Consider the following 26,314-nt stretch of genomic DNA (forward strand, 5'->3'; position numbering starts at 1 on the left):
AACAGGAGCTGTGGCAGAGAAGGTTTTGAACTGAAGCTAGGCAAAGTTATGAATGCGCTGTGCAACAGCAGTGTGCAATGGCAGTGACCCAGAAAATCCCTTCCAGATCCATGTCACTCCTCCAAGCAGAAAAATCAGAGGCCAGCTTGATTTGTCACACTTTCATTCAGAAACTGCCTAACCAAAGGAAGAAGAAAACCACAGAAGTCAACACGATTAACATTATAACATTTTAGTTTTTTATTACTTGCAGCTTCTTAGTAAAGACAGCTGTATTCTGTATACTTGTAAGGAAAATATTTTTTATGTAAACATGCAAAAACTGGAGATTTCCATTTGTGCACAGCTTTATCTCTGTAAAATAATGAATTGAAATACATTTGACAAAGTTGACCTGAGAATTCAGAATTATTATCATTGTTTTTTAAAATTTAATGTCTGCAGACATATCAATGCCACACTGTGAGATTTAACTACATGCTTACGTTTGCCTTATAATATGGCTCACAAGAATATTTTTTTCCCAATATAATTTTGCTTTTCACTAACCTATGCAATAGGAAAGAAACGTATAATTCGTCCACTAATGTCCACCTACAAATTAAAAACCATGTACCGAGACTACTTGTTTTGCATGTGCTTGCTCTACAATAAAATTTCCTGTTTTCCTCATCTGACAAAGACTCACAGTTTTGCTTCATCCCAAATTAACTGACAGATTGCAATACTGCAAGATATATATTCTCAATGCACAAGTGGTCAAGGTACACATTAAGCCTTTTGAAAATAAGAATATTATATTTAACTCTTTAATATAAAAGCAGAAATGTGTATTTTTAATATTCGCATCTTTAAAATTCCTAATCACACAACAGTGAACATTCTGAAATAATGATTGGAAAGAAAATTTTAAAATAGTCTGAAAAAATGAGACAATTTTGCTTATGGAGACATAATTTTTGCTCTTTTTATTTATATTTGCTTTTTTTTATTTAATAATATATTAGTAATACTACAAGTTTATTTGCATATTTTTAAAATAAGATGATTTTTAAAAGAAAGGTTGCTTAAGAACATCTTAGAGACAATACCTCAGAGATTAATGTACAGAGTAAGGTTTCATATTTGCATTATGAAGGTAACACTTGTTGCCCTCATAATGTGTCACTGTTTTTCTGATAATGTAAAAATAGCACAGAAGCAAGATAACTCAGATTATTTTTAAGTGGCAAGTTTTTCCCTTTATACATGGCCAATGCTGCAAAATCCTAATAATGTTTTTATTCTACCAATGTTTTTTTTTTAATGCTGTGCTCACTAACTAGGCAAATAACTTTATTACTTATTTTATGAATCTTGAAATTGTAACAGTATTAATGCCATGGCAATACAATCGCAAAGAACGCTGCTCTAATACTCCCAGCCTTGCTTACATTTTCTCTCCTATGGTAGCCAAAGAAAATAATGCATTTTTTTCACCCTGACACAAACTTTTAAGACTGTATGTGGTATCATGCAATCCTAACAACCCTAGAGTTTCTGTTCTGTTGCACAGAACAAGATTCCAGCTCCTCTGAATGACAGTGAACATTTAGGAATTTGGACAAAAGAACTCCTCGTGGGTGATGATTGTAGGGAAAGGTAACCAAAAATAAAGGACTATTTTTCTTCTTTTCTGGAGAGTCTTTGGTGAGTGCAAATGTGTTCCCAAAGGTGTTCCACTCCATTCAGGAGCCCCGTGCAGCAGCAGCGCAGAGCCACTTGCATTTACTTACACAACTCAATAGAGACCCATCTTTTACATTAAGAGTACTTTCCACTGAATTTTGAAACAACTGGCTGAGCTTTTATTTATAGTCAAAGTGTTATTCAAAACAGTAATATCAAATGGTAAATTCAATTAGCCCAGCCTTGTTTTCACCCAATGCTTCCAATGTCCAAAACAACCCACTCACGAGATAATGGTTTCCCTACTGGCTTATACAGGTAAAACAAGAGGAGCTTTATGGTGCCTGCTAAAACCAAGCCTGCTTTACAGCAAGGAGACAGTCAATTTAAGCATCATGTTATTCCACTCAAAATGCTGACATTCAGATGTGGCTTCCAGGAATACATTTATTTGTGTCTGTACGGGCATGCATAGAAAGTTTAAATCAGCCCTTGTATTCCTTCCTTAGGTAAACAGTACACTAAAAAAACAATCCATGTAAAAACTTATTTCATGGAATCAGTTGAATATATATTTCATTGCTGCCTATTTAGGAAGAGACATTTTAAATCAGATTGCCAAGCTGCAGAAAAATAAGAGAACACACAAATCATCTGGAAATACTAGGACTGAAGGCCATTCTGCAAATACAGTTAGTAACTTTAATCTTTTTTCTCCCATTTATCAGAAGATAAGCTATAAAGATCCTGGATGTGTGCATGTACATCACCTGTTTCATTAGGTCACCTTGTAATAACCAGAGAATGGGGGAGTCAAATCCTAACCACTGATTTCTGATGGTGCCAGCATGGTCTTGGTTACAACACCTCGCATTAGCAGAGATGAAGGAGGTTACTCTTTCATAACCATGGTAGATGTTTTAGTCATTTACTATATTTACCATGTTATCTTTGCATGCTTAACTGAATAAAATCCCAGCTGCAACACCAAACCACCACTTAAGAAAAAAAAAAACTATTACTCTAACTCAGGAATTCCTAAATTTAGTTTTCCCTGGGCACCATCGTCACAGAAGGATTAGAAATGTGCAATACTAATGGAAGTGGCAGGTGTAGGACTGACATTTATCTGTCTAAACAACCTCTTCCTTCAACAGGAAGAGGCAGATAACTAGATTTTCTGTATACTATTGCTGACATGAACTCCACAGTTCATGAAGCTATGTTTTAGTATCCATTTACTTAGGAATATCAGCTGTATTCAGGAACCTTGGAAACTCTGCTAAACTGAATTAGCTGAAATCTTTGCTCTGAAGTGCAAGTAATCTCTCATCTCCCCATAAAACTAGAAAGGTAATAGAGTGAACATTAGTAACTAAAGGGACCTATTCTTTTGGAATTGAGCAAGACTGAACAGGGCAGAAACCACCCAAGTCAGACAACAAAAAATGTTTATAGAAGTTATACACCAGCAGGCAAGGAGATGTACGCATACCGTATGGATTTTTACGCTTATTAACAAAAACTAACACTGTTTTCATTTTAGCTTGTGTTTTATTCTGCTCCTACTGTTGTCAAAGCTTTACTTTTTAGCAAAAATTAAAAAAAAAAAATTCAGTGGACCATCATTTCCAAACAGAGTTAATTATTCAAATTACACTTCACGAACATTCCTAAATCCATACATTCATTTTCTTCTTCCTCATGGTTCCTTAAAAGTGAAGAAAAATTTATACATTATTCAACAATCTTGCAATGAAAGATCCTCTATATTCAACTTCTTATTCAAAGGCCAAAAAATCTGATGATAGTCCACTGGTGATGTGAGTCAAAACTGAAAATACAAGCACACCAGGAAGGCATCTGGCTCTCTCCTGAGCAACCTGCAATGGCAGGCATTAACTCTCTGCTAAGTATTTGGAAGGGTTTTTTTTATTTCCTAGATCAGTATGAGGAGTAAATTAAGATTTAGAGATCAAGCTGCACCCTGATCAGGGAAAAAACAGCAGCAGACACAGTACGATGAAAGTTTTAAGGTACTTTTAGCTGCTTAAATGCAATTTTAAAATCATAGTAACAATCAAGAGCACACAAAACCTAGTTGGGTTGAAATGAGAAGAGGGCTGATGAGTCCACACACCTACGATACAGTTAAGTAAGAAATAATTCCTACAGCTTGGTTTACATTTCCCAAAATCTAGAATTATTATTACTTTCAACCACAACCAAATGCATCCAGCTTCCACATACGATGTTCTCCACCACCCCAATTTCAAACCATTAATTTCACTCCCAGGATTAAATTGACATTCCAGTGCCCCTGCCACGTTCTCCCCTTCTGCTCTGCCCTTGCAAAACATCCCACAGCAGCCCTTCCCAACACTCATGCAACTCCTACAGCATTCAGGAGGTTGTCAGGCACGCAGCAGTGGTAGGAATTTAGGAAACAATGCTGTGGATGGAGCCCTAAGAACACAATCCAGCTCCCATTTTCTTGGCTCGGCAGGAGTAACAGCAGCACAGAACAGTAAAAGCCTATTTTTAACTATAAAGCAAGCCAACATGACTAAATACACAAAGGGAGCAGACCTGCAGAATAGCACGACGTCATTTTTTATGAAATCATTCTTCACAGAAGGGGGAAAAAAAAAAAAAAAAAAAAAAAAAAAAAAAGCTTTAATCCATTTTTCTTACTTGCAAAGTCACAGTTTGGAGTCAAGCTGTAAACTAATAAATCCTACCCAGTCAGTGTCCAAATGACCCAGTGCACAGCGCCTGTGCTTGTAAGAGAGCAAGCTGACAGACTCCTCAGATGAAACGAGGCAATATTTATAGAGCAAGTGAAAGAAATCGCAGATTGAGAAGTGTGAGCACAAGCACTGCTTATGGTCTGGGCTTCCAACATGCTTCCCCTCCGGCTGTCTATACACTTGTGTAGATCAGGTGGCTGCAGTCACCGAGAAGATGCATTACTGCTACCAGACCTTGGCAATGGTTTCACCCGGACACCAGCACCAGAAGAGCTGCAATAAGATACCTACAGGTCACAAGTTAAAAGCACTACGTGCAGCTACATTTCATGACTGCAATAGCGCATTAACTTATTAGCGGATACTAAATGCAGCTATAATGGGATGCAAACAAGTGCAAAACATTGCAGCTTGTGAGCCTGTTTTTCCTCTGTAAGGAAAAGAAACTGGCTCCTGAATCATGTCAAAAAGCCTGGGCTGATGAGAAGGGTAGCATTAAACCCTTCTTCAGGTTCCCAGTCCAAATGAGAAGTGTCATCTCCATTATAAGCTGCAAATGCCATTCATGTATTTGAGCAGAGAGACATCTTCACATCATAAGGCAAATCTTTGCCTTTTGTCACATAGATCAGAGCTTTCCTTTGTCATTTACAGTGACTCGATAAACCGGCACTCCGAAGACATTCCCGACTCAAGGAGGGGCAACCACCCTTCCACATGCCACCCGCCACAAGGACCAGAAAGCACAGCACCTGTTGAGCTCTGAAAGAGACCGAATTATTTGATACCTTTTTAAGGCACTCCAGACTGGCTTTGGGAGGAACAGCATATTACAGGAGAGATCAACTTGACTGCCTGTAACACAGGGGTCAGGAACAGCTGGAGAACTAGCCAGTCCAGCTGGTAGATTTAGCAGGCTGCTCTCTACTCAGGAAAATCCTCCTTCACTTTTCATGAGAAGGGAGCTAAACATGCCGGTGTTTTGTGCTTTAGTGTCTGCAGTGGAGACCCCAGATCACAAAAGACTCACGCCCTTACTTTTTTTTTTTCCGGCTTAAAGTTTAGACCAAGCAGAGAGTCCCAGGTCAGCTGGTCACATTGTGCCCAGCACCATCCAGAAATATAGAAGCCACCTTTTGGCCAGAGGCTGAACCCCTGTTCTTGCACATCACTATACTGAACTAGTCTAGGAGCTGCGTCCAGCATCACAAGTGCAAGTCACAAACTACACCTACTCTAGATTTCATCCCATCTATGCAGTTATTTCACCAAATACCACTGTCATGATACTCGTCTTTTCCAAGCAAGAAATCAGACGAAAGCTCTTGTATCCAGTAAAACGTCTCAGCTATATTAGGAGCTATGCAGCAGCAGTATTTGGGTCAGGTGATATGTTAATATAAGGCTATTTACCTTCAACATCACCCACATAAAAGCTCTTCAATCTGTTGTCCTTCATCTACCCTCCTAATATCTCTGTATAAACACAGATTTAGGAAGGAATGACAAATGCTCCTATAAATTCCAGCTACTGGGCATAGGATCAGCTCTCCACAAACAACCCACTGAGCAGTGCTCAGATCAGATACCCCTTCGGTACAGTTTATTCTTCCGGCGGTTTTCTGCTGAATCATCACTGTCTCAAAATGAACAGCAGGGGAAAAAAAAGAAAAAAAAAAAAAGACTGCTGGCAAGGTAACAGAATTGGAAGAACAACCAAGCATCCACTACTGGGGAAGTGTACAAGTGTCACTTACATTTCAGGGACAGATTGGCAGGTTAAGCACACCAAGGTTAGAATCCTAAAAAGCCTGCAGAGCTGCACAGGTCACCCCATGCTTTTCTTGCACTACAGCTAGCAGACATTTCTAAATACAACACTGAAAACGAGATGTGTCAGGTACAAGCAGCTTTGGTCAAGGGTAAATCTTGAGACATCTCATTTTTCTCAAACCCTTAACATTGCCTACACTTGTCGTGTAGGGCCTTCATAGCCAGCAGCACTGGCAATAAAGAATACCGAAAACATTGCTTCAGTATTACCCTCAATACTAGTTTACTCTTCAAATACCCTACCATGATTTTTTTTCCCTAATAGTATTAATTCTATTCATTTCTAAATTCAGGTAAAGCTAACAAGAATGTATCAGGTATAGTAACAGAAAAGTAAATGTTTAACAAATGTTAAGTAAATATTTAATAAATGTTAATGTTAAAATGTATCAACTGTTGCATCTAGGATAGAAAAAAATTAAAATCAGACTTTAAAATTATCCTGAAAATCCTGCATTTATTTCACATAAAAATCACACAAATGTGTATTCCTGAGAGGGCTAATAAAATTAGTTCAGCTTTTCAGACATCAAGGATGATGTTAAGGAGTAATTTGTAGCAATTTAAAGCCTAGAACACAACAAGGAATAAAAACTATCTAAAATAGGAATGTTGAAGAAAACCCAACTTCAAATAAACTGGAATTTTTATTTATTTATATATTACAAGTTTCCAGCATCAGCCTCATTTATTTTCCGAGAGTGCTGATGGTCAAAGCAGAGTTTCAATGTTTAACCAATCCCAGTTTACAAATTTGAGCATTAGGGAACTGTGCTTTCTAATTGCTAAATCATGTGCAGTGATCTTTTTGACACAGATAATTATTTCCCTGATCCTGCAGACAACCTGTAAAACCATCATGTACAGAAGGATTGTGCAGAAAAGCTTCAGGTCACCCTAGCAGCAGAGCATAGAACACAAGACACTTCCCCTCACTTGTGCATAATGGTACTACTGGCAATCACAACGCACAAACAAGTCGCACTACCAATAGCAGTTTCCAATAACCCTTCAAGCCACATAGTTCTTTGTATATCACAATTTGAGATTTCCTGTCTTAGATAATTAAAGATGAAGTTTCCAAAAATATAACTTACTCCATCTGGCTGGAATATTTTTACAGGTTAATTTGCTAAACCGTACAGACTACATCAACTGGAAATAGCTCAAGTCCAAGCACAAGTATCGCTGAAAACTCTCCATCAAGCAAGGGAACACCAATATTTTGGAGGTGGAAGATGCTTGAGATACTGAGGCACAGGATTTTCATAGCTGAATATGCTTATTTCTTGTTGCAATGGAATTGGTGCCACTCTATTTGCACATTGCCTAACTCCCTGATATTTTTAACCTACAATTCTTAACACAGCATTCCATTACCTCCTGCACTTCAGAGCTTCTATTATTCTGCTGAATTTATTAACTTGTAAAATCAGAAGCAAATCAATGGTACCTTCAGGGCTTTAAGGTCTTTTTGTTTTGTGTCTTTAGAGGTTTGGATTTTGTAATTATTTTTTAATTGCTGGGTATCATCAGCTCCCAATATTAGCTGGATTTTTAACATGCTCGAAGATAAGGCAGGAGTGCCTACAACTCAGTAATAACATATAGAATTAGTCAGTTGGTCTAAAATAACATTTCAGAAGGAGCTGACTTTCCAGGTTCACATCTGTATTCTAGCTATAAATGACACCTTTCAGTGTGCACCATCATAAATGCCACCTTATAAGCACTTTAACACAATCACTAGTTTTGGTCACTTTGGAATGTAAAATGAAGCTGGTAATATCGATAGTGCTAGTTTCCCCATGCTCTTTTTGAACTTTTACTACCTTAGAGATGCCCAGAGAAGTGGTGGATGCCCCATGCCTGGAAGTGTTCACGGGATGGGGCTTTGGGTGACCTGGTCTGGTGAGAGGTGTCCCTGCACATGGCAGAGGATTGGAACTGGATGGGCTTTAAGGTCACTTCCAACCTAAACCATTCCAAATTCTTTAAATTCTTTTCAAATTACAGATTTTCAATGCCAACCATCTATGATGAAATGAATAATTTCAGCTACTAGTTAAGAAGGCAAAGACAGATTTTTTATATATATATAAAAAGAAGTGGCTGGAGTTTTATATATGTCTACATACACACACACATATATATACACATATACTTTAAAAATAAAACACGTGTTGTACTGTCTCCAAGGCCTTGAAACAGCCACAGAAAGATGGCACAACATTTCATATGTGCCAAAGATGTTTTCATTGGCATCTCCATGGGTCACTAATGCATTCACTGTCATTCATACGAAATGACCCAAATTGTGCCAATCATAAGCTTCTGAGAAAATTTGCAGTTAAATGCTGTCCTGGAGAACAGGAATTTATCCAGACTCTACTGCAGATCTCTGGTACAATGCCAGGCAAGTCACTTAAAATCAACCTTTCAGACAATCATTAGACCATGGGTGCCTGAGCTGGGCCAAAACACAGAAAAGTCAGATAAAATCTGTAATTTGAGCACTAAGGCCAAGCTATACTGAGAAATAAGTATGTGAAGTTTTCTAAACTGTCCTTGCCAAAGATTTGCTTCAGCAGAACTATCTGAAAAATGAAGATAATGCCGCTCTGCACTGCTTCAATGAATCACATTAACACTGTTGTTACAAACACCCCAAAAAGCCAGAGAAGGAAAAAAATTAATGCTTTCATCTTCTGAGTAGGACTTGATCAGTATGCCATATAAACACAACCTGGCCACTTGAGCAATGAAGCTAATGCAAAATATCAAATAGAAACCAGAGCTATCTAACTTGAGATGAATCTTGTGGAAGAAAATTGTACGTGGCCATGTACAATTAAAGATAACACACCTATGAAGAGGCAAAATAATTATTCCTAATCACATGAAAAATCCACAACTCCGTTATTGGTCTGCAGAGAAAAAAATATTTTTATATTCCAATGTATTAAGAAAAGGGAAAGTAATAATCAGAAAGGTGCAAAATCGAAATCTTGTTTTTCAATAAGGAACCAAAATAGAGGTGCCTTAAAAAAAATGGTATCAATTCCCAGTGTGATGCAATTTACTAAAATGAATAAACTCGCAATCATCATCAGCTACAGCAGATAGCAGGTTTCTTCCAAGTTGAAGGTGTTTTTAGTTTGTTTGTTTTTTGTCATTGTTGTTTTTTTTTCATATACATGTGAAAAAAATCATATAGTGTATTTTTCCAGGTATATTTAAAAAACATCCAGGTATGAGGTCAGCTCAGGTTGTTCAGCTTAGCAAGTGTAGCCACTTGATCACACCATTACACCCTTCTTCCCTATGCTGTGATGCTCTCTGAAAGGACAAGCAACTATCCCGGGCTGCCTTTATTCTTTGAGTTCTAAGCCGATACTAATTATCTCTTCCAGAAACAAAAAGACATACTTCTGTAAAGTTTTACATTTCTTAAGCAAGCATCCCAATCAACACTCTTCCTGCACAACAAATTAAGATAGCCTTATTTGCACAATTACAACCCAAGACTTCGTCAAAACACCACTCATTTCCATCTCATTCCAGGGAGCAAGAGGGCCCCTAGCATGGGGTCACAAATCTTTGTGGACTAAAATACTGCAATAGCAAGCCAAAGACTTGACTTATTGCTTTCAATATCTTTCAGTAATTCAAGACAGGTCAAGGACATCAAAAGACTGAAGCGGCTACACGATCCCTAAAGGAGAGTCACTGGGCTGCCAGTAAAACATACCCTTTATTTGCAGACTTCATTTCTATAATACCCAAAGTCAAAAAGTAACTTACCCTTTCTTACAGACTGAGCATAAGCGACTCCAAGAGCTGTTAATCATTACACACTCTTGAAAGAACTGTGTGTCTCAAGTTATAATTTAAAAGCCATTATTCCTATCACTCTTTAATATTCTTTTTAATTGTGTTGAGTAAAGTTCCTACAGACAACACATACAAGGGGAAAGAAGGAATGAGATAGAAAGAACATTTTAGAAGGCCTGAGTCAACTGTGGGGACCTTCTCTGCCATCTTCCCCCCCAGCAAGCCTTCACTCCCTGTTCACAGACGACAGTGGTTGTCTGTCACAGAATATCACCCACAGAGCAACCACCACCACCATACTGGCTGCTGCTTCAAACCTATCCGATTTATGAAAGACGAGGCATGTGGACCTGTACACTTGATGGATGCCACTGATTTTTACTTCTTACATTAAGTAATCTGGGAAGAGGAATGCTTTTTCCACTTTTCCTCCCTCCACTCCAAGCACAATGAACACAACAGGGCCATCCTGCATGCCATTTTCTACAGACCAGTAAACTTAACCCATATCCCGCACTGCCTACTAAACTAGTGTTAAATTAAGATTTAATAGCATTAGCTAAAATTGTTTCGCAGAATTTTATGTGAAACAGAGCACTGGAGATTTTGCATTCGTTTCCAGATTGTCCCAGCAAATCAAGCTGTGAGACCATAGGTGGGATGTCACAGAAGTAATTACAGCTCTTTTCTTGAAATCAGATCTGTCAGACATCAATAAGAGATTTAGGATTCTGGCAACATGCTAGCATGAAAATAACTTCTCAAAAATGATTAATTCAGTAAGTTTTCCTTTATGTCAAAGGAAGACAAATTCCATATACCTCAAAACTCTGAGCTTGCCTTCCCTATCTACAAAGAACTGTGATTTTTCAGTCCCATTTTCCGCACAAAAATCCTTTTTCTGGAGAACAAGCATAGAGAGTTTCATTGCCAAAGTAGAGTTTTTCACTGTATCCTAACAGTTTCATTTTAAACTTCTTATAAACCCTTCACCATGGCTTTTGTTAATGCAAAATCTGCAGTTGTGTGCCAGCCCTATGTCATAATACTATTTCTTTATCTTATATATATGTTGACATACGAAAATTAGTTTATTGTAAGAAAAAGTGATACTTTTATCTCTCCTCTTTCATTATTCTTATATGTTGGCCCACAGAGTGAAATATATCTGTGGATTAATCTGTAATTAATTCAGAGTAATGCATCTAAAACACGTCAGACCTTGGAATGTAAAGCCTCTAATATACCAAGTTATTTTTCCCTCATTTATAAGCTATTATTTTGTATTAACCAGACCTTGTGTTAACCAGAATCAATCCAGAAACTTTCATCAACCTTCTCTGGAGAGTAAAAAGAACAGGGAAAACAATACATATGCAGCTTTCTCATTTTCTTTCAATTTGCAAATTTAGGGTATCCTATTCTATTTCAGCTTCTTCAGTACTTGAGTTTCAGGACGCAGGGAAGTGTGGGTTTTCTGTGTGCATTTTTTTTTTTTTTAGGTTAAGCTCTAAATATTTCATGAACTCCCAATGATTTGGTAACATGAACTGCTTTATACTTAGAATGTAATTAAAAAGAAATGAGAAGAACAAAGTCTACAACAAGAAACTGCTGTATGCATAAAAAAATTCACTAGACACGTTCTGAAATATTTCTAGCTTATTTTCTGTATTTCTATACAAAATAAAAACTTGATTTGTAAAGAAAATGTTCCTCCTTGAAAAAGTTCCTGCTATCACATCTTTCCAATATTTACGATTGTTAGTTGTATATGCTGAACATACTGCCCACATTCCCATGCACACTCTAGTACATACCCTCTATGCACAGAATGTAGAAAGGTTTTCAAGAAACTGAAAATTATATCAAATCATATAAAATCTACCATGAAGATATATATGTGTTAACTAAGTGATAGGAATCTGTACTTCTAGAATCTTTTTATAAAGTAAAATGTAAATTTCTAATTTCTGACACCTGAGGCCTTGTTAAATAATGTTTGCTGTTCTGCTTATGAATGCATTTTTCACAAACAATAAACATGGACAGCCTATGGGATTAAAGCATGACAAAGGTGTAGCTGACTCATGGGATCAATTATAAAGCATCAGTACTTATGCCTTTTGTTCATGCAGTGTTTTACTAAAAGTTTCTGCATTTTCAGCATAAGTCTATCACAGATGTTCAACGCCATGCTACAAGGCAACAGCACACCACCACCGTACATTATACAGAATAAATCTACTCTTATCACCAACTACAATTAAATCACTTGTTATACAGCTCAAATATTTCTTTAAAGTTTTAACAAATGCATACAGATTTTAACCGAACGCTCACAGCTTCTTGACCAAGGAAAGTATGTCAGTATTTTCCGAGTACATTTTTAACATTCAAAAAACCTAGAGAGTTGCCTTTTCTAAATTAAAAACAATCTTAAACACAGTCACAGATTCTAATGCCACCTCAGGTACTGCTTTCCCTCAAAACCCCACTATTAAATTCACAAATCAGGAGAAGTACACGAGGAGGATGACAAGCAGTTTCAATTTCCATGCAACTCGCCCGTGACAGGTTATTGATAGAACAAACAGAATTTGCAATACTTACTGAATGTTTCTCCTGCTGGCCCATAACTCCATGGTTAGCCGGGATTGCAAGTGGTTTCATAATGAAGAAACAGAAGCTGAACTGAATTTACACATCATGTACCAATTTCTTATGGATGGCAAGTCACCCTCTACAGCATTAAATTAAAAAGAGGCGGAGGGGGGGGAAACCAAGCTGGAGCTAAAAGTGTCACTACTGGTAAGCTCAAAAACCCCCTCACACTTGTAGTGCAGAGAAGCAATCCAAACGACAGCGTTAGTCTCCATTTTTGTAACACTGAAAGTCTAAGCATGTCAGGGTGCACAGAGCCTGATGAAACCCTACATATCCAGCATTCATCCAAGGGAACAGAACCATTCCCCGAGACAGAGGAATGGGAAGAAAAGAAAAAGGAGGAAAAAAGCTAAAATGGCTGACTGCACAGAGACTCCCTCAAAAAGGCTTAATACAGTATTATATTAGTCAGGGTGCAGGAACCAGCCTCCAGCATTCAGCCAAGCATTGTTAATACTCCTGTTTCATTTGCAACCACACACACTCACACACGCAGCCTCCCACCGCCACCCTCCACTCCCCCAAAATCAGGGCAGCGCACGCGAACAGGGACCTCCTCCCCTGGCTGCTAATGATGCTGACAGAGTAGTGACCAGTGATCTCTGTTCCACTCAGCTAACCAAGTTTGCACAATTAATCTCAGCAGCGTGACATTGATGGACATTTAATTTTTATGACGCCCACTCCTCACAATCGAGACGAGCCCATCTACTGCCAAGAGAGTAAGAAACAGAAATACAACACAGTCACACACACACAGAAACCCAGAGAATCATGAGTCTGAATGCAATACGCCAATATAATTACGTTATTGTGCTTACTTTGGAAGACCATGGCTGCAGGCAGTTGGCATAGCAACGCACAAGGAAAGCCATTTCCTGGGTAGAAAGAATGCTTCCTTTTCTAAATAAAAAATTCCTCTTAGGATACAAACGGCATTGCTGCTTCCTGCAGAAAGCAAAGACACTGTAGTCTGTCTCTTAACCTGCACAGGCACACTCAATGCAGTCCTAGTGATGTAAGTGCATTTCTCACTCGCTCTCTCCCTCCCTCCCTCTCCCTTTATCCACCAAAATATTCAAGTCAAATGGAAGACATTCCTCGAGGCTCGCCCCCTCCGATACTTAACCATTTCACTCATTAAGGTAGAGGTGGACAATGCAGAGAAAACAACAAGCGCTTGCCTGTATCGTATCAGCCTCTGAAGATTGGATCAGCCCCAGAGGGGAGGGATGCACTCGTGGCTTGCTCCTGAGGGTACCGCCGGAGCCAGGGCAGGAGCAAGGACCAACATTTACCTCCACAAACCCTGTGCTGATCAGGACTTTCCATGAAGATGAGGGTAAAGCAGAAGGTTTGACATCACCTCCCCTTTTTCCCCCACCCAAAGAGTGCCGCTGCAGAGCTGTAAACACTGTTATCAAGTATTTATAAACAGTGCACTTGATGAGCGCTTGCAAATTGTCAGCTGCTTCACTGCTAGGCAGGCCACAGATATCCACAGGCTGTGGCCCGTAAATGTTTGGAACCTTTTAAAATGCCATTTAAAGTCTTTCCAAGTACGGATCTAGCTTCTCTGCACACACTGACTACACAAACCCCCCTAAAATAAAAAGGGGATGCAAGACCTGGAAGAGGCTGACATACATATGGCTTTTATAACACACGCACACCCTGCCTGGAACCATATCTTAAACTGAGAAATTTCCCCGGTCCCTCCCATTTTCAGGGATGCACAGCATTTCAGTGGCAGCACCACACTGCAGAGGAGCTCAAAGGCAGCGGGGCTGAGCTCAGGAAGAGGCCGGCAGCCAGCTGTGGATGGCTGCACCTAATGGGCGCGGGGAGCCCACCGTGGCGGGCCTGAGCAGGCCTCCCACCCGCCAGGCCCCAGCATTAGATGGAGCCCTCCTCTCAGCAACTCCACCTCACGTTCTTTAAAATCAGAGACCATCTGTGCTAAAAACAACTTCAAAGTTTTTTTTTTTGTTTGTTTGTTTTTTTTTTTTAAACAACAGCTGGGGGGGGACTTAATAGTTGTTACATAGGCATAAACACGAACACTACGTAACGCAATCTGCAGCTGCCTTTCACCAAAATAACACGTCCGCTAATAATTAGTTTGTTACACAGCGATTTCTTTCTATACTGACAGTGATTGCTAGTAAATGAGGCTATAAAAATTAGTGAAACTGAATCTGGTCTTTTTTTTTGCGCAGTTATTCCAAGGACACCACTACACACACAGCACATATTAAACTAAACATATTTATGTTTATGAGGGTTTAATGACACTCGTGACCTTGGTTTTCTAATATATTCTAAAAAGTTTCCTTTAAAGATAAATTATTCTTTAAATGACTGAATTACAAAAATCAGAATCTTTAAAGTGTTTGTGATGTGCCAGTGTAACCAACAGGTGATTTTAAAACATTACATTATGCTAAAGCCTCATAAAACCGTGAAATGCTGAGCACCATCAATTCTCTGACAAAGACCTGACCAGAAATAGAAGTTATTTGCTGCAACTAACTCAGACAAAACCTGTCTAGTACAAAATGAAAAATACTTGTAGTTAGAGTTAACAATTACGACCACCTTGATTTGGTGGCTTTACAGTTAACATCATGAGCGGAATTTGTGTTTGGCGTTTTAAGCTCAAGTCATGAAGAACTGAATTTGTGCCAAGATGTGTCTTGCAGGCGTAGGAAGGAAACACACCACTTTCTGGACTCCGTCATGTCCTTAACTGAGCTACAAACGCTTATCTTACCCTGCATCAGTTGGTATTTCCAAGCAAAATCTAACCTACGTATCAGTGGCATAAGCCTTGAAGAATAACATGAAAGCATGAACAAAAACCTAAAAACAGCATCAAAAAAAAAAAAAAAAAAAAAAAAAAAGAGAGAGAACGCTTCCAGGTGGCAATACCCTGACATGCTGCCTTACTACTTGTGCTGGTCACTACCATCTGTCTCTACTCTGCTGTCAGAAAACTAAGTGAATACTTCATATAACAAACACAAAACGTAGAACAACCTAACAGTCTGTTTGATGTTCACATGAATCAGACTGATGAAAACTTGGTGATTTTCCAGAATATAAAAACACAACTCTTCATTCAGAATGTGAAAAGTGATATTTATGTAATTAGGTATAGAAAGCACAACTCAAGCAATTTGTGAGTCAAAACAATTTCAAGAAATAAATGTTTGATTCCATTCCCCTATTACTTTCTCCTCAATTGTCACCACTTCCGTTACTTTCCAGGTACAGTGGTGCAATATAATCAGGTGTACTTTCCATTATCAGTTCAAAAAATAATCACATATAAATTACACTTCATTAAAAAAATTAATAAAACAGAAGCTCAATGAATCTTTGTACCTTCTGGAATGAATGAAGGCAACGTAAATCAGTCAGAGACACGAGAAAAAATATATCCTGGAAAGCCTGTCATAAACAAGTATGAGTAGTTATTATAAAACCTAAATACAACCTTACTTTCATGTGTATTTCAAAACTCATGTATGAACTCCTTGCTTAGATTTAAAGTTTGAAAAGAGCAAAAAGTTTTTTGCAAATGATTTTAGGTGACTGAAGCGAGATGCTAATGAACCAGAGATCTGCAATAAATGGACATGACGAGCTATCCCCAACAGCTTTCAAATTATTCTATGTCTAGGAAAGATGGCATCTCCCCCTGAGCCTCCTAAAAAATGCAAAATTTGTAAATAAATAAAATCCTGGCAAATAACTACAAATGTTGGATATCCTTGGACAGAATTCAGGATTCATAAACAACAACTTCAAATTTAAGGTGGAAATAGATGCAGACCTCAACAGCATGTACCAGCTGACTAATGCCTCTAAACTATTTTACATTCCAGAATGTCACCTCTCACAGACATTATTCTCCTAAACAGTGACAACAGTGCTTGGAGTATTAAACCTGTTTAGGCTAATGAAAAATGCTGCAACAACAGATTAGCGCAAATCTTCAATTTCAAGTCGTTTTAAAGCACAACTATTTGCAAGAGTATTTAAAATTTTATACAGATTGCGTACACATAAAACATTTTCCTGAAGTATCTCAAAACCAGAAGGTATTAGCATATTTTCCCCTTTCCTTTAAAGGCAACATAAAGTAACATAAATGAGTTTCCTTCAATATCCTTCTTCAAAATCTAAGGCAAAAGACAGCAAAATACTCTAGGGTCATCAAATTTACTGCCACATCATGACTTCAGTAGCTAGAAAAATGAAAATAAATATATTAATAAATGAAGAGCTACAAAATACAAAGAATAAGGCACAAAACCCACAATCACTATGTGTGCTTCCAAAACATTCTTAGCAAAAGGACTATTTCACAGATACTACACACGGGTGTAGGTAGACTACAAACACCTAAACCAAAGGGTGCAAAAGGATAATTTTGAAAAAGGTAAGGCAAAAGATGCCATCTTCACTATCCCCCCCCACCACCTCATTCTCATGGAAAGGAACAAACATTTGTAACTGTTCTTTAAGCTCAGGGCTGCTGGACACAGGACTGTTTAGTTCCCAGGAGCATGCTTCTGAATTTTATAATGTCAGTGCTCTTTCCTTTCCACTATCCTGATGAGAGAGTTCACTAAATAACAATCTGAGGCTCCCATTGGATTTAAAGATACTAACAGAAACCAATAAACCCAAAACAATAGCTCACTCCAGGTGTCACAATACATTTCAATGCCCCATACAATACAAAAGTCTTATCCTAGTGTATTTAGACAAACTTACTGCCAGTAATTTAAATCGCCAGCCACATGACCCAGTTTCATGGGGCCGAGTTCCTGTTTATCAGCACGAGGCAGACATCTGATCATACAGACACACCTGACCTATTTGCATTCCCTCTAGAACTCCGAGAACTTTAAATAAAACTCTGTTGCATAAAGGAAAATTACCACATTTATTGTACAGGGTGAATTATTATGACTAAAATACCATTTCACTGATAAACCAACAGCATTCATCAAACTTTTTAGTTGCTAAAACTGTGGCATCATCATTACACTGATGTTCACCACACCACTGGCGACACCAAAGCAACAGTTACAGCGGACCGACGTGTGCTGTTTTGATAACACATTTACTCATGTTACAGACCATTTGAACAAATGCCCTTCTGTTGAGCTGTTGCTGCAGATGAACCTATAATCCGGATCTTTAAAATAATGACAAGCCCGGAGCAGGCAGGCTGGTGCCTCAGCTGGGTGGATGTGCCGCAGACTGCCACTCTTCCCTGTGACTGCAGACTGATTTGTCACCTTCTGTGCACAGCTCTGGTGGCAGGAAAGCAAAGTTTCTGTTCACTCCTGCTTTGAGATCGATGGCACGCAAAAATTCTTTTAAAGTACTTGCCATCAAATTGTCTCTTCCGCTATGTGACAATTATATTAAAACAGACATGAAGAAAAACTGTAGCTGATGGATACTCATTCCAAATGTGGCAGTGGCCCATTTTCAGAGCATCAAAATCACCTTACAAAGCCTACTTGACCAAAGGCCCAGCACTGTAACAGAGCACAGAGAAACTTTTCTCTGGACACCGTATTTAATTACTCTTTAATTCTCTCTATATATATTAAAAAAAAAAAAATGAACACATTTTGTGTTCCTACAACATTATGGTCTCATGTGTTAAGTCTTATTTGTAAGATGGAAAATATTTTTACCATGCATCTTTACAAAGTAACTTTATAATGTGATGGTTAACTAATTTACCTGTTTTTCATAAAGCAAAGGGTTATCGGTTACATAAGCCTAAAGTTTAATGCAGTTAACACACCTTTAAAAGCACATGTTATCATTCCTTAATGCTAAGAATTAGACATTGAAATTTGAGGTATTAATGACTCCAGTTGGCAGAACTGTTACAGATTAGTTTCCTTAACTGTGTAAAGTACTTTAGGAGTGGAAAACGCAGTCTGATAGTACAGCTGAAGTTCTTCTCACCGCTCACAAAAATTTCTCACTTTGGTGTAAGAGTTTAAAATAATGTTAATCAAATCAAAGAACAAGAAAATGTGCCTTCTGCTTTTAAACTGTGGAGAAAAAAAAAAAAAAAAAAGCACAAAACCCAAAAAGCAAACACTCTTCCAAGGTCAAGAATGATGACACATCTGACAAGGCCCCTTTTCCAGGTCTAAACAATACCATGACATCCGTACCTGCTTGGGCAGAGGTTCACTACTGAGATACAAATATCCTTACTAGCTCGGTGAGGAGAAAGAAAAAAAAGAAAAAAAGAATCAGAGAAAAACCTCGTATCGTGTCCATACCAATTTCACAGCAGGAATTCCAGGGACATGGGTTCATTTATGTGGGGTGCGCCCAAAATTTCATACTGTTCTCTGTGCAGTAAAACTTTACTTAAGACAGATAATTGTATACCTCTTCCACATGTATCCTACCACTGCATCATTAAAGGTAAGAACAAACCTCAGGTATTTTTCTGAGGTCAGTTAACTGCCCAAATTCTGGCCCATTATGTTCTTCACCAGTCCCACTGTGTCCTGTAACAGTTATTTACAACAAGCTGGCATGTTCGAACTGCAGTGATGCTTCTTCTGGCACATAATTCAATGCAACAGAGACCACCAGGGCATGGGAACAATTATTTAATGTTCTGGTATTAGACACTAATGGATTAAAAACAAACAAAACCCAGATTTTTTCCCAATCTCCTCTAAATACTAGCTGTTTATTGTGGTGGGTTTATTTTGTTTCTTTGTTGTTGTTCGTTGCGAGATTTTGGCAGGTTATTCTTGCCAATAACTAGTAGAAGGTTATTTTTCCTTTAAGCAAACTGCTTTCTAACACTTATTCTTACATTTACTTCGAAGCTTTAAAAGAAAATCTGAAACTCTCATTACTGTGTTCTCAAAGTGCAAACACATACTGGAACTGGCGGAAAAAAAAAAAAAAAAAAAAAAAAGCCTTTTCTACTAGGTTTCCAGATCCCCCAATAATGGAAATCGTGTGTCGTTTTTGCTGCCATATATGATGTCAAGTCCTTTCTGTCCATCCTCCTGTTTTTTGGACATCTCCTAAGGTAACTAACTATGTATTGTTGGCATTTTAAGGAAGTTGAACTTTGAAAGGGCTGGGTGCGGTAACAGAGGATTTCCATTCACTTCAAATATTTGGTAGAAGGAAATAAGTTTTGTTTTTCTCTCCAGCCACAATTTTATCCAGGGAGAATCTCCCTGGAGCCTACTCCAGGGGTTCCCAATTAAAATCAGCATTACAAAAAAAAAAAAAAAAAAAAAAAACCACCACAGTTTAGCAGCGTAAGATCATTTTCTTTTTGGAGAACTCTATCCTCTTGTCCCTGCGTATCTTCCCTTGTGTAATATACACCATGCACTATCATATTCTGAGATCTCTGTACTCTAGCAACTGTATAGAAATATTTATCCAGATCTTTCACTTACATCAGTAACAAATACCATACAACTTCAACTGTCCCTTATTTTTAAGAAATAATTGTCAAAATGACCCAAATTATTTTGAGAGAAAAAGTCAAAAAACATTACACCTTTCAAAGAGAGACCTAAGTATAAATTTCTACGAAACATTCAGCATTATTTCCACATAGAGAAGTTGCAAGTTGTACAAAGTTTCAAACGCATGGAAGTCTAAGCTACGTTAAACTCACTATACGCAACTTTCTTCTAATTTACTGTCACTATTCTGATTTACTTCTACAATTCAATGCTTAAGATTTGAGTCACTAAACCAGCAGCCAGGAGCTGCAGTTTACAGTTCCTGTTTGATAACTAAATTCTTGGATCGCTTTTAGTTTCTTCTTTTTCAAACTCATCTGATACACATCAAAACTCATGGTGGAAGGGGCACATCTGAATGTGCTGGAATAGGTTCCAACATTTGGTGGAGACATTAAGCATGACTATAATGTCAATATTTCAAAATGTGGAGAAACACTCTTGTCCCCCTCCCCCACTTGAAAAATCACAAGACCAGTTAAGGAGCCAGTCAGTGGTCTAAGACAGTGTTTGCAAATCCAAAATAGAAAGTGAAAGAACAACTCATCTGCTGGATTTGCAACAATCCATCTTTCCCATTTTCAATTCTATATATACTTTCTTAGTTGCTCAGGATACCTAAACTACTTTTACCAGCTTTGAATGCACTCAAAATAATAATTTTAAAAGATTCAAATCAAATTCAAAAGCACCTTTACTAGTTCTCAGAAACAGAGTCTTGTGTACAGATTGACACCAAACGCTAGTAAGTTTATCTTTAAGGCACTATGTCAAACACAGATGACATAACATACACTCAGTTACTTGGGAAAATGAACTGGCAGCTTCTTTCTATGCTTTAGTGAGCAAATATCCACATTAGGAGCATCACTCATGATGCTCATCTGTAGATAGATGCCAATACTGAAAGGATTTGTGTTGGTATTATACAAATATGATACATATGTAGGTCCATTTCCCCGTATGCACTCTATATGCAGCAATTGTTTCTAAAACAATGTTATACTAATTAAGCTATTTAAGAAATATTTAAGACTACATAGGTTTTTTTGTTTTGTTTTTAAATATACTTCAACTCTAATCAAGTTTAAGTGGTAGAAATTCCATATGTGTGATTAGCTACATTATGCAATGATCAGTTTCAGAAAGCGTTACCAAACAATTATTTTTCTGCTGCATGAACAGCTTTCTGCTTTAATGACAAACCTCGCATTTAGTCCTATACTCTCCATATCAGAAAAGCAGTATTTTGTATAACAAAGAAGGCACATCACAACTCAGAAATACCAGAAAAACTTCACGTTATATGGGAAAATTATGCTATTATTAACCAAAGCTTCACATGCATGTGGTCATAAAGTACTGTCAGACTCTACAAGCTGTAAACAAGACCCAGTGTCAGTAATGTATCTGAAACAATCAAACTGTCAGTAAAATTACTGACACCTCAGTTGCATAAAATATTACATAAATTGAAGTGCACTACTCTTTGAATTTCCAAATCCAATCACAACTACAAATCCAGTTACAATATCAATGTAAGCCCTTCTAAAAGGAATGAAAGAACAGTAAATCCCAAAGGATGCATGAGCTCTGCAGCAGAGATGATGTAATATACAAAAATAGACATCCTTTGACAGAAGCTGCAAGTTGAGTAAATAACACTGCATGTCATTAATTTTGCATTAGTTTGCCAGTAGGCATTTCTAAAAGGAGGAAGATCTAACAATTCGGGTTTACTTTGGGTGCTACGCCACATAAAAAGTGTTGCTCATATACTAACAATAATACATAATATAATGAAGTACTTCAAACAGTAACATTTCCTTACAGCACAGATGAAGGAAGCAAGCAAGAGCCTGCATTTTGCCACAAAATACAGAATGTAGGGATGGGAATTACATATTGTCATGTAGCATTATCTGTGGATGTTCCCATAAAGAAATATGTAACCCTGGTACAAAAGATGTCAGCAGGCACTGCCCAAACTCTCTCAGGAATTTTGTATTTCGGGTACTACCCCACAATTTTCATATTTTCTAATGTGCCTCACTTCAAAATACCCTTTCATATATAATACAACCATACACTTCAGGAATTAGCATTACTGCACGTATTCAAAATATTACATACACAGACTAAGTACACAATTAGTATTTTGTATTACTTCCTAGTGTGATGTACAGCTTTTCACCTCATTCCAAATCATGAGGATCACCATCATGGAATAACAAGAGGAGTTGCATCATTTGAAATCACATGCTGAATTTTGCATGCTGACAAAAGCAACTGAACAAATATCCCTCCTGGTAAAAGGGCAATAACATGTGACAGCATTAATCATTTAGCCACTTTCTTTTTCATTCCATTAAGGCACAATAAATAGAATTTATTTTAAATAAGTTATTTTAAACTGAAGATTGTATCAATACAAATTAATTCATGCAAACACGTATTGTTTGTGCAAACATGCAATTAAATCGTACTTGCATATCGTGCCTCCTATAGATAATAAACTGTAAATTTAGTACAATTATGGTTTGACTATTTCTCTGCTTACATTACTGAAATGAATGTTTCAAAACCACAAACAGAACAAGTCTGGTTCTTGCTGGAACTGCTTATCTGGAACTTCTCATCTGGAAACTGTTCCAACTGATTCAAACTACAATGACTGAAATTCTATATTATTAAGACTAAGATATTAGCATCGATTTACTGTATAGAATACAATGCGTGAACAAGAATACATAGTAGCAAGGTATATCACAGTAACAGTCTACACCGTTGAGAAGCAAGCACATTACATTATTTCATGATCATTTGAAATGGTCCATGAAAAAGAACCAAAAATGTATATTATACAATATAAACAATAAACACACACACACAAAGAAGTAATTATAACATGCTGTTTTTTAACATCAAATCTTGCCCAAAATTACATTGGGCATTTCTCACGAAGTCCTGGATTAGAATCAGTACTTTCAAATTTGGACCTACTGTATTAACCACAAGAAAACACTGCTCATCATCTTATAATGCAATTTTTTGTGAATAAATGGCAATTCTGTTCCATAAAATAGAAACAACGGATATGGTTTAGTGGAGGGCTGTTAGCGTTAGGTTGGAGGTTGGACTCGATGACCTTGAGGTCTCTTCCAACCTAGGAAATTCTGTGTGATTCTGTGATATACTTTCAGTCCAGGACTTTTAGACTCTCACTAGATAATGTGAACAGAAATATCATTAGGAAAAAAGGCAAGTTTTTGCCAATGATTATTCATTACAAGGTAAGCTATAGCAAGAAGCAAGGTTCCTACAACTTGCTCATTTGCTCCTGACTTTCAAATGACCAAGTTCTAATACTTAAAAAAGCCCCCCAAAACCTCCCGCTCATCTCCTGCTCTCCTCGTTCAAATTTTCAGGTGATTCAAAAAAAATAACCAGATGTCCCCTTGTGAATCTCAAGCTGAATGGGACAAGAAAGCCACCTGAAGGTAAAGGGACCTTGTGCAGGAACCTCTCTAGCTTCGATAAGCCTGGCTGAGGCTGCACTCACAGCAGTTTTCCTAAATCTGGTAACTAATTCAAACCTGCACAGATTCTCAGACAGGAAAAGTCACACACTACCGTTTCTGTTCAGGACAGTTCACTGGTGCTTCAGCATTTTATCTACAGGCCTATCAGCACCTCTCTGAAAGTCCCCTGGTCAGCTCTGATGCTTTACCTGTAGCAAAGTGAAGACTATAGCACAGCCTTGGAGAAGCCCACAGCCTAATTTTAGTATCAAAAAGCACAGGAGGGACAGATTATAACAAACCAAGGAGTTATAAATCACTACTTGCAACCTCTAGACCGCTAAAGAACAGCATCTCATCTTGAGCAAAGTTCTTTTTCTTTTATGAACTTCATTATCTTACACCAAATCTGTCATGCACTAGGCCTATAACCACCAGCTTGGCAACACTCAGATGTGGCAGGACCAAGTCTTCACAGAGCAGCCACAAAGCTTACTGCTGATAAGATACTGCAAGAAAAGTCCACCCTGTTTTAAACTCATCCTATAATTGACCATGCTATCTTAAATTAAAAAAAAAAAAAAATCAACATAAAATAGGAAAGCTACAGTTTCTCAGGAGATCAGGCTCACCCCCTTTTCAGTCAAGTCCCTCAGAACCAAGGCTAAATCAAACAGGGTTAAATAGCCTTCAGTAAACGTACATGCAAACGACAATCCACGTTCAAAGTTAAAATACGATTCCTATTATTAAGTCAGAAGATGTTATTAAAAACAGTTTCTGAAATACAGTAAGAACAAGCAACAAAGTTATTTTCTATCAAAAAAGATCTCAACAAGGTTTTCCAGATTCAAGTAAAAACAGCTTGGCCTGAACTTATCAGAACAAATTTTACCAAAGTAAAAATGATGTCAAAAAGGACATCATGTTATTTCAATACATAATGAAGTTTGTATTTTCTTCTCCCTAGAAATCTCAATTTTCAGATTTCAATTTTCCAATTTCCCCCCTAGAAATCTCATTATTTCAAACTTCAAGCTGTAGGGTAAATTATCAAAACATTATGAAGTACTTCAAATTCATATCATAACTTGAGGAGTACATTATCACTACTAGCCATAATGTTTTATGGACTCACATTCCACTGAAAAACTGGTGAATGCTGATCTCAAGGAACTGAGTTCCTACACAGAAGGTACCATACTTACTGAACAACGAGTTTCAGCACAGAAGTCAATGCCTATGATACTAGAACCATATTGAAATCTAATCCTTTGAAGTCATTCAAAGGAATTAACTGAGCAACGTGATATGAAAGAAACTTTTGAAGTAAATATCTTTCCTAATTAAATACCAGAAAATTTGACCAAAGTGATATTTGAGGGAAAGGAAAAATTCTGGAGGTAAAGAAAACAGTTTTGTTTTCAGTTCTTTGCATCACAAGAAATTTCTCAATGCGTAACAGTGGAGACATTTAATAGCTTGACAAGACACATTCTTATCAAATGTTGGATTTGGTGGATGCTTAGTATTTATTTATTTTGGCATGGACAAATGCAATTTAAGTGCCAAAGATGAGGTTCAGATCCTCAAATTTCTTTGACTGCATTTGAGATCTGATGTTAGTCAAAACTGTACTTTATGTGTTTTGGTGCCATTCCAAAATACTTTATTCACTCGGGCACACTTTCCTCCCTTAACTTGGCAAGCCTGTGCCCAGTCCTTTAGCCTTTCAAAAAATGGTCACATTATACTTCGGTAGGAGTCTATAAAATCTGACTGCTTTTTACCACATCGGTACACATCACCAGAAAAAAAAAAAAAAAAAGCACTAGTCACTTTTGCAAGCATGTATTTTTGTGCTCATGTTGTCACACTCCATTTCCCTGTTCTAGGGACAAAGGTACAAAACAGCTACAAGGGTCCTTATTTCTGGAAGCAGAAATCAAAGATTAAGTCCTCTATGTCATAGAAGAGATGCATAAGTAAAATGTCTGTCAACTACTATTTCATGTGTATCCTTTGCTTATTAATCTGTTTTTGCTAAATCACATGACAGCAAAGCAAGGAAGAAAGGTCAAACAGGCTAGGCAAGAGGTATTGTGCTGTCACCAAACTCCACACTTACTCCACATTTTGAATATTATAGTGAAATTGCTCCAGCGTCAAAGCAAAGGCTAGGAGGCACTTTTAGCCGGAACATTGCATCAGCATCAACACATCACACTGCAAACCCACAAGTACATTGTTATTGGACCATACACAGTAAGTTACAATACCTGAGGTTTAGTGCATTCCTGTGAGCCAAAATGAAATGAATGCCATATAGGAGGAAAGGAAAAGATGAACATTATCAGACATGCCATAGTACATTCCACCACTATGAAGATAATGTTAAAATCATGTTAGTGAGGGCCCGCTGTCCCCTACATGTTGGCTTCGTGTGCAGAAAGCCATGCCACAACCAAGAGCACTGCATTTAACT

At 37.7% G+C, this 26,314-nt stretch overlaps 1 protein-coding gene across 11 annotated transcripts in view; it reads right to left on the bottom strand.

Moving 5' to 3' along the window:
- Positions 1–26,314, bottom strand: part of RAPGEF2 (Rap guanine nucleotide exchange factor 2) — a 180,730-nt gene that overhangs the window by 55,616 nt on the left and 98,800 nt on the right. For 4 of the 11 annotated variants that reach the window (XM_032185983.1, XM_032185980.1, XM_032185982.1 and 1 more), the window contains exon 7: positions 26,109–26,126. The exons of 3 other annotated variants lie outside the window; for them this stretch is intronic. In XM_032185983.1, coding sequence (XP_032041874.1) covers positions 26,109–26,126 — 18 coding nt within the window. Of the gene's footprint in view, positions 1–5,831; positions 5,856–12,698; positions 13,428–13,573; positions 13,685–26,108; positions 26,127–26,314 lie in introns of those variants that run through there. 4 more of the 11 variants (XM_032185987.1, XM_032185986.1, XM_032185989.1 and 1 more) reach the window with 4 other exon arrangements.

This window comes from Aythya fuligula, chromosome 4, assembly GCF_009819795.1.
Source record: "Aythya fuligula isolate bAytFul2 chromosome 4, bAytFul2.pri, whole genome shotgun sequence".
NCBI classification, from domain to species: Eukaryota; Metazoa; Chordata; class Aves; order Anseriformes; family Anatidae; genus Aythya; species Aythya fuligula.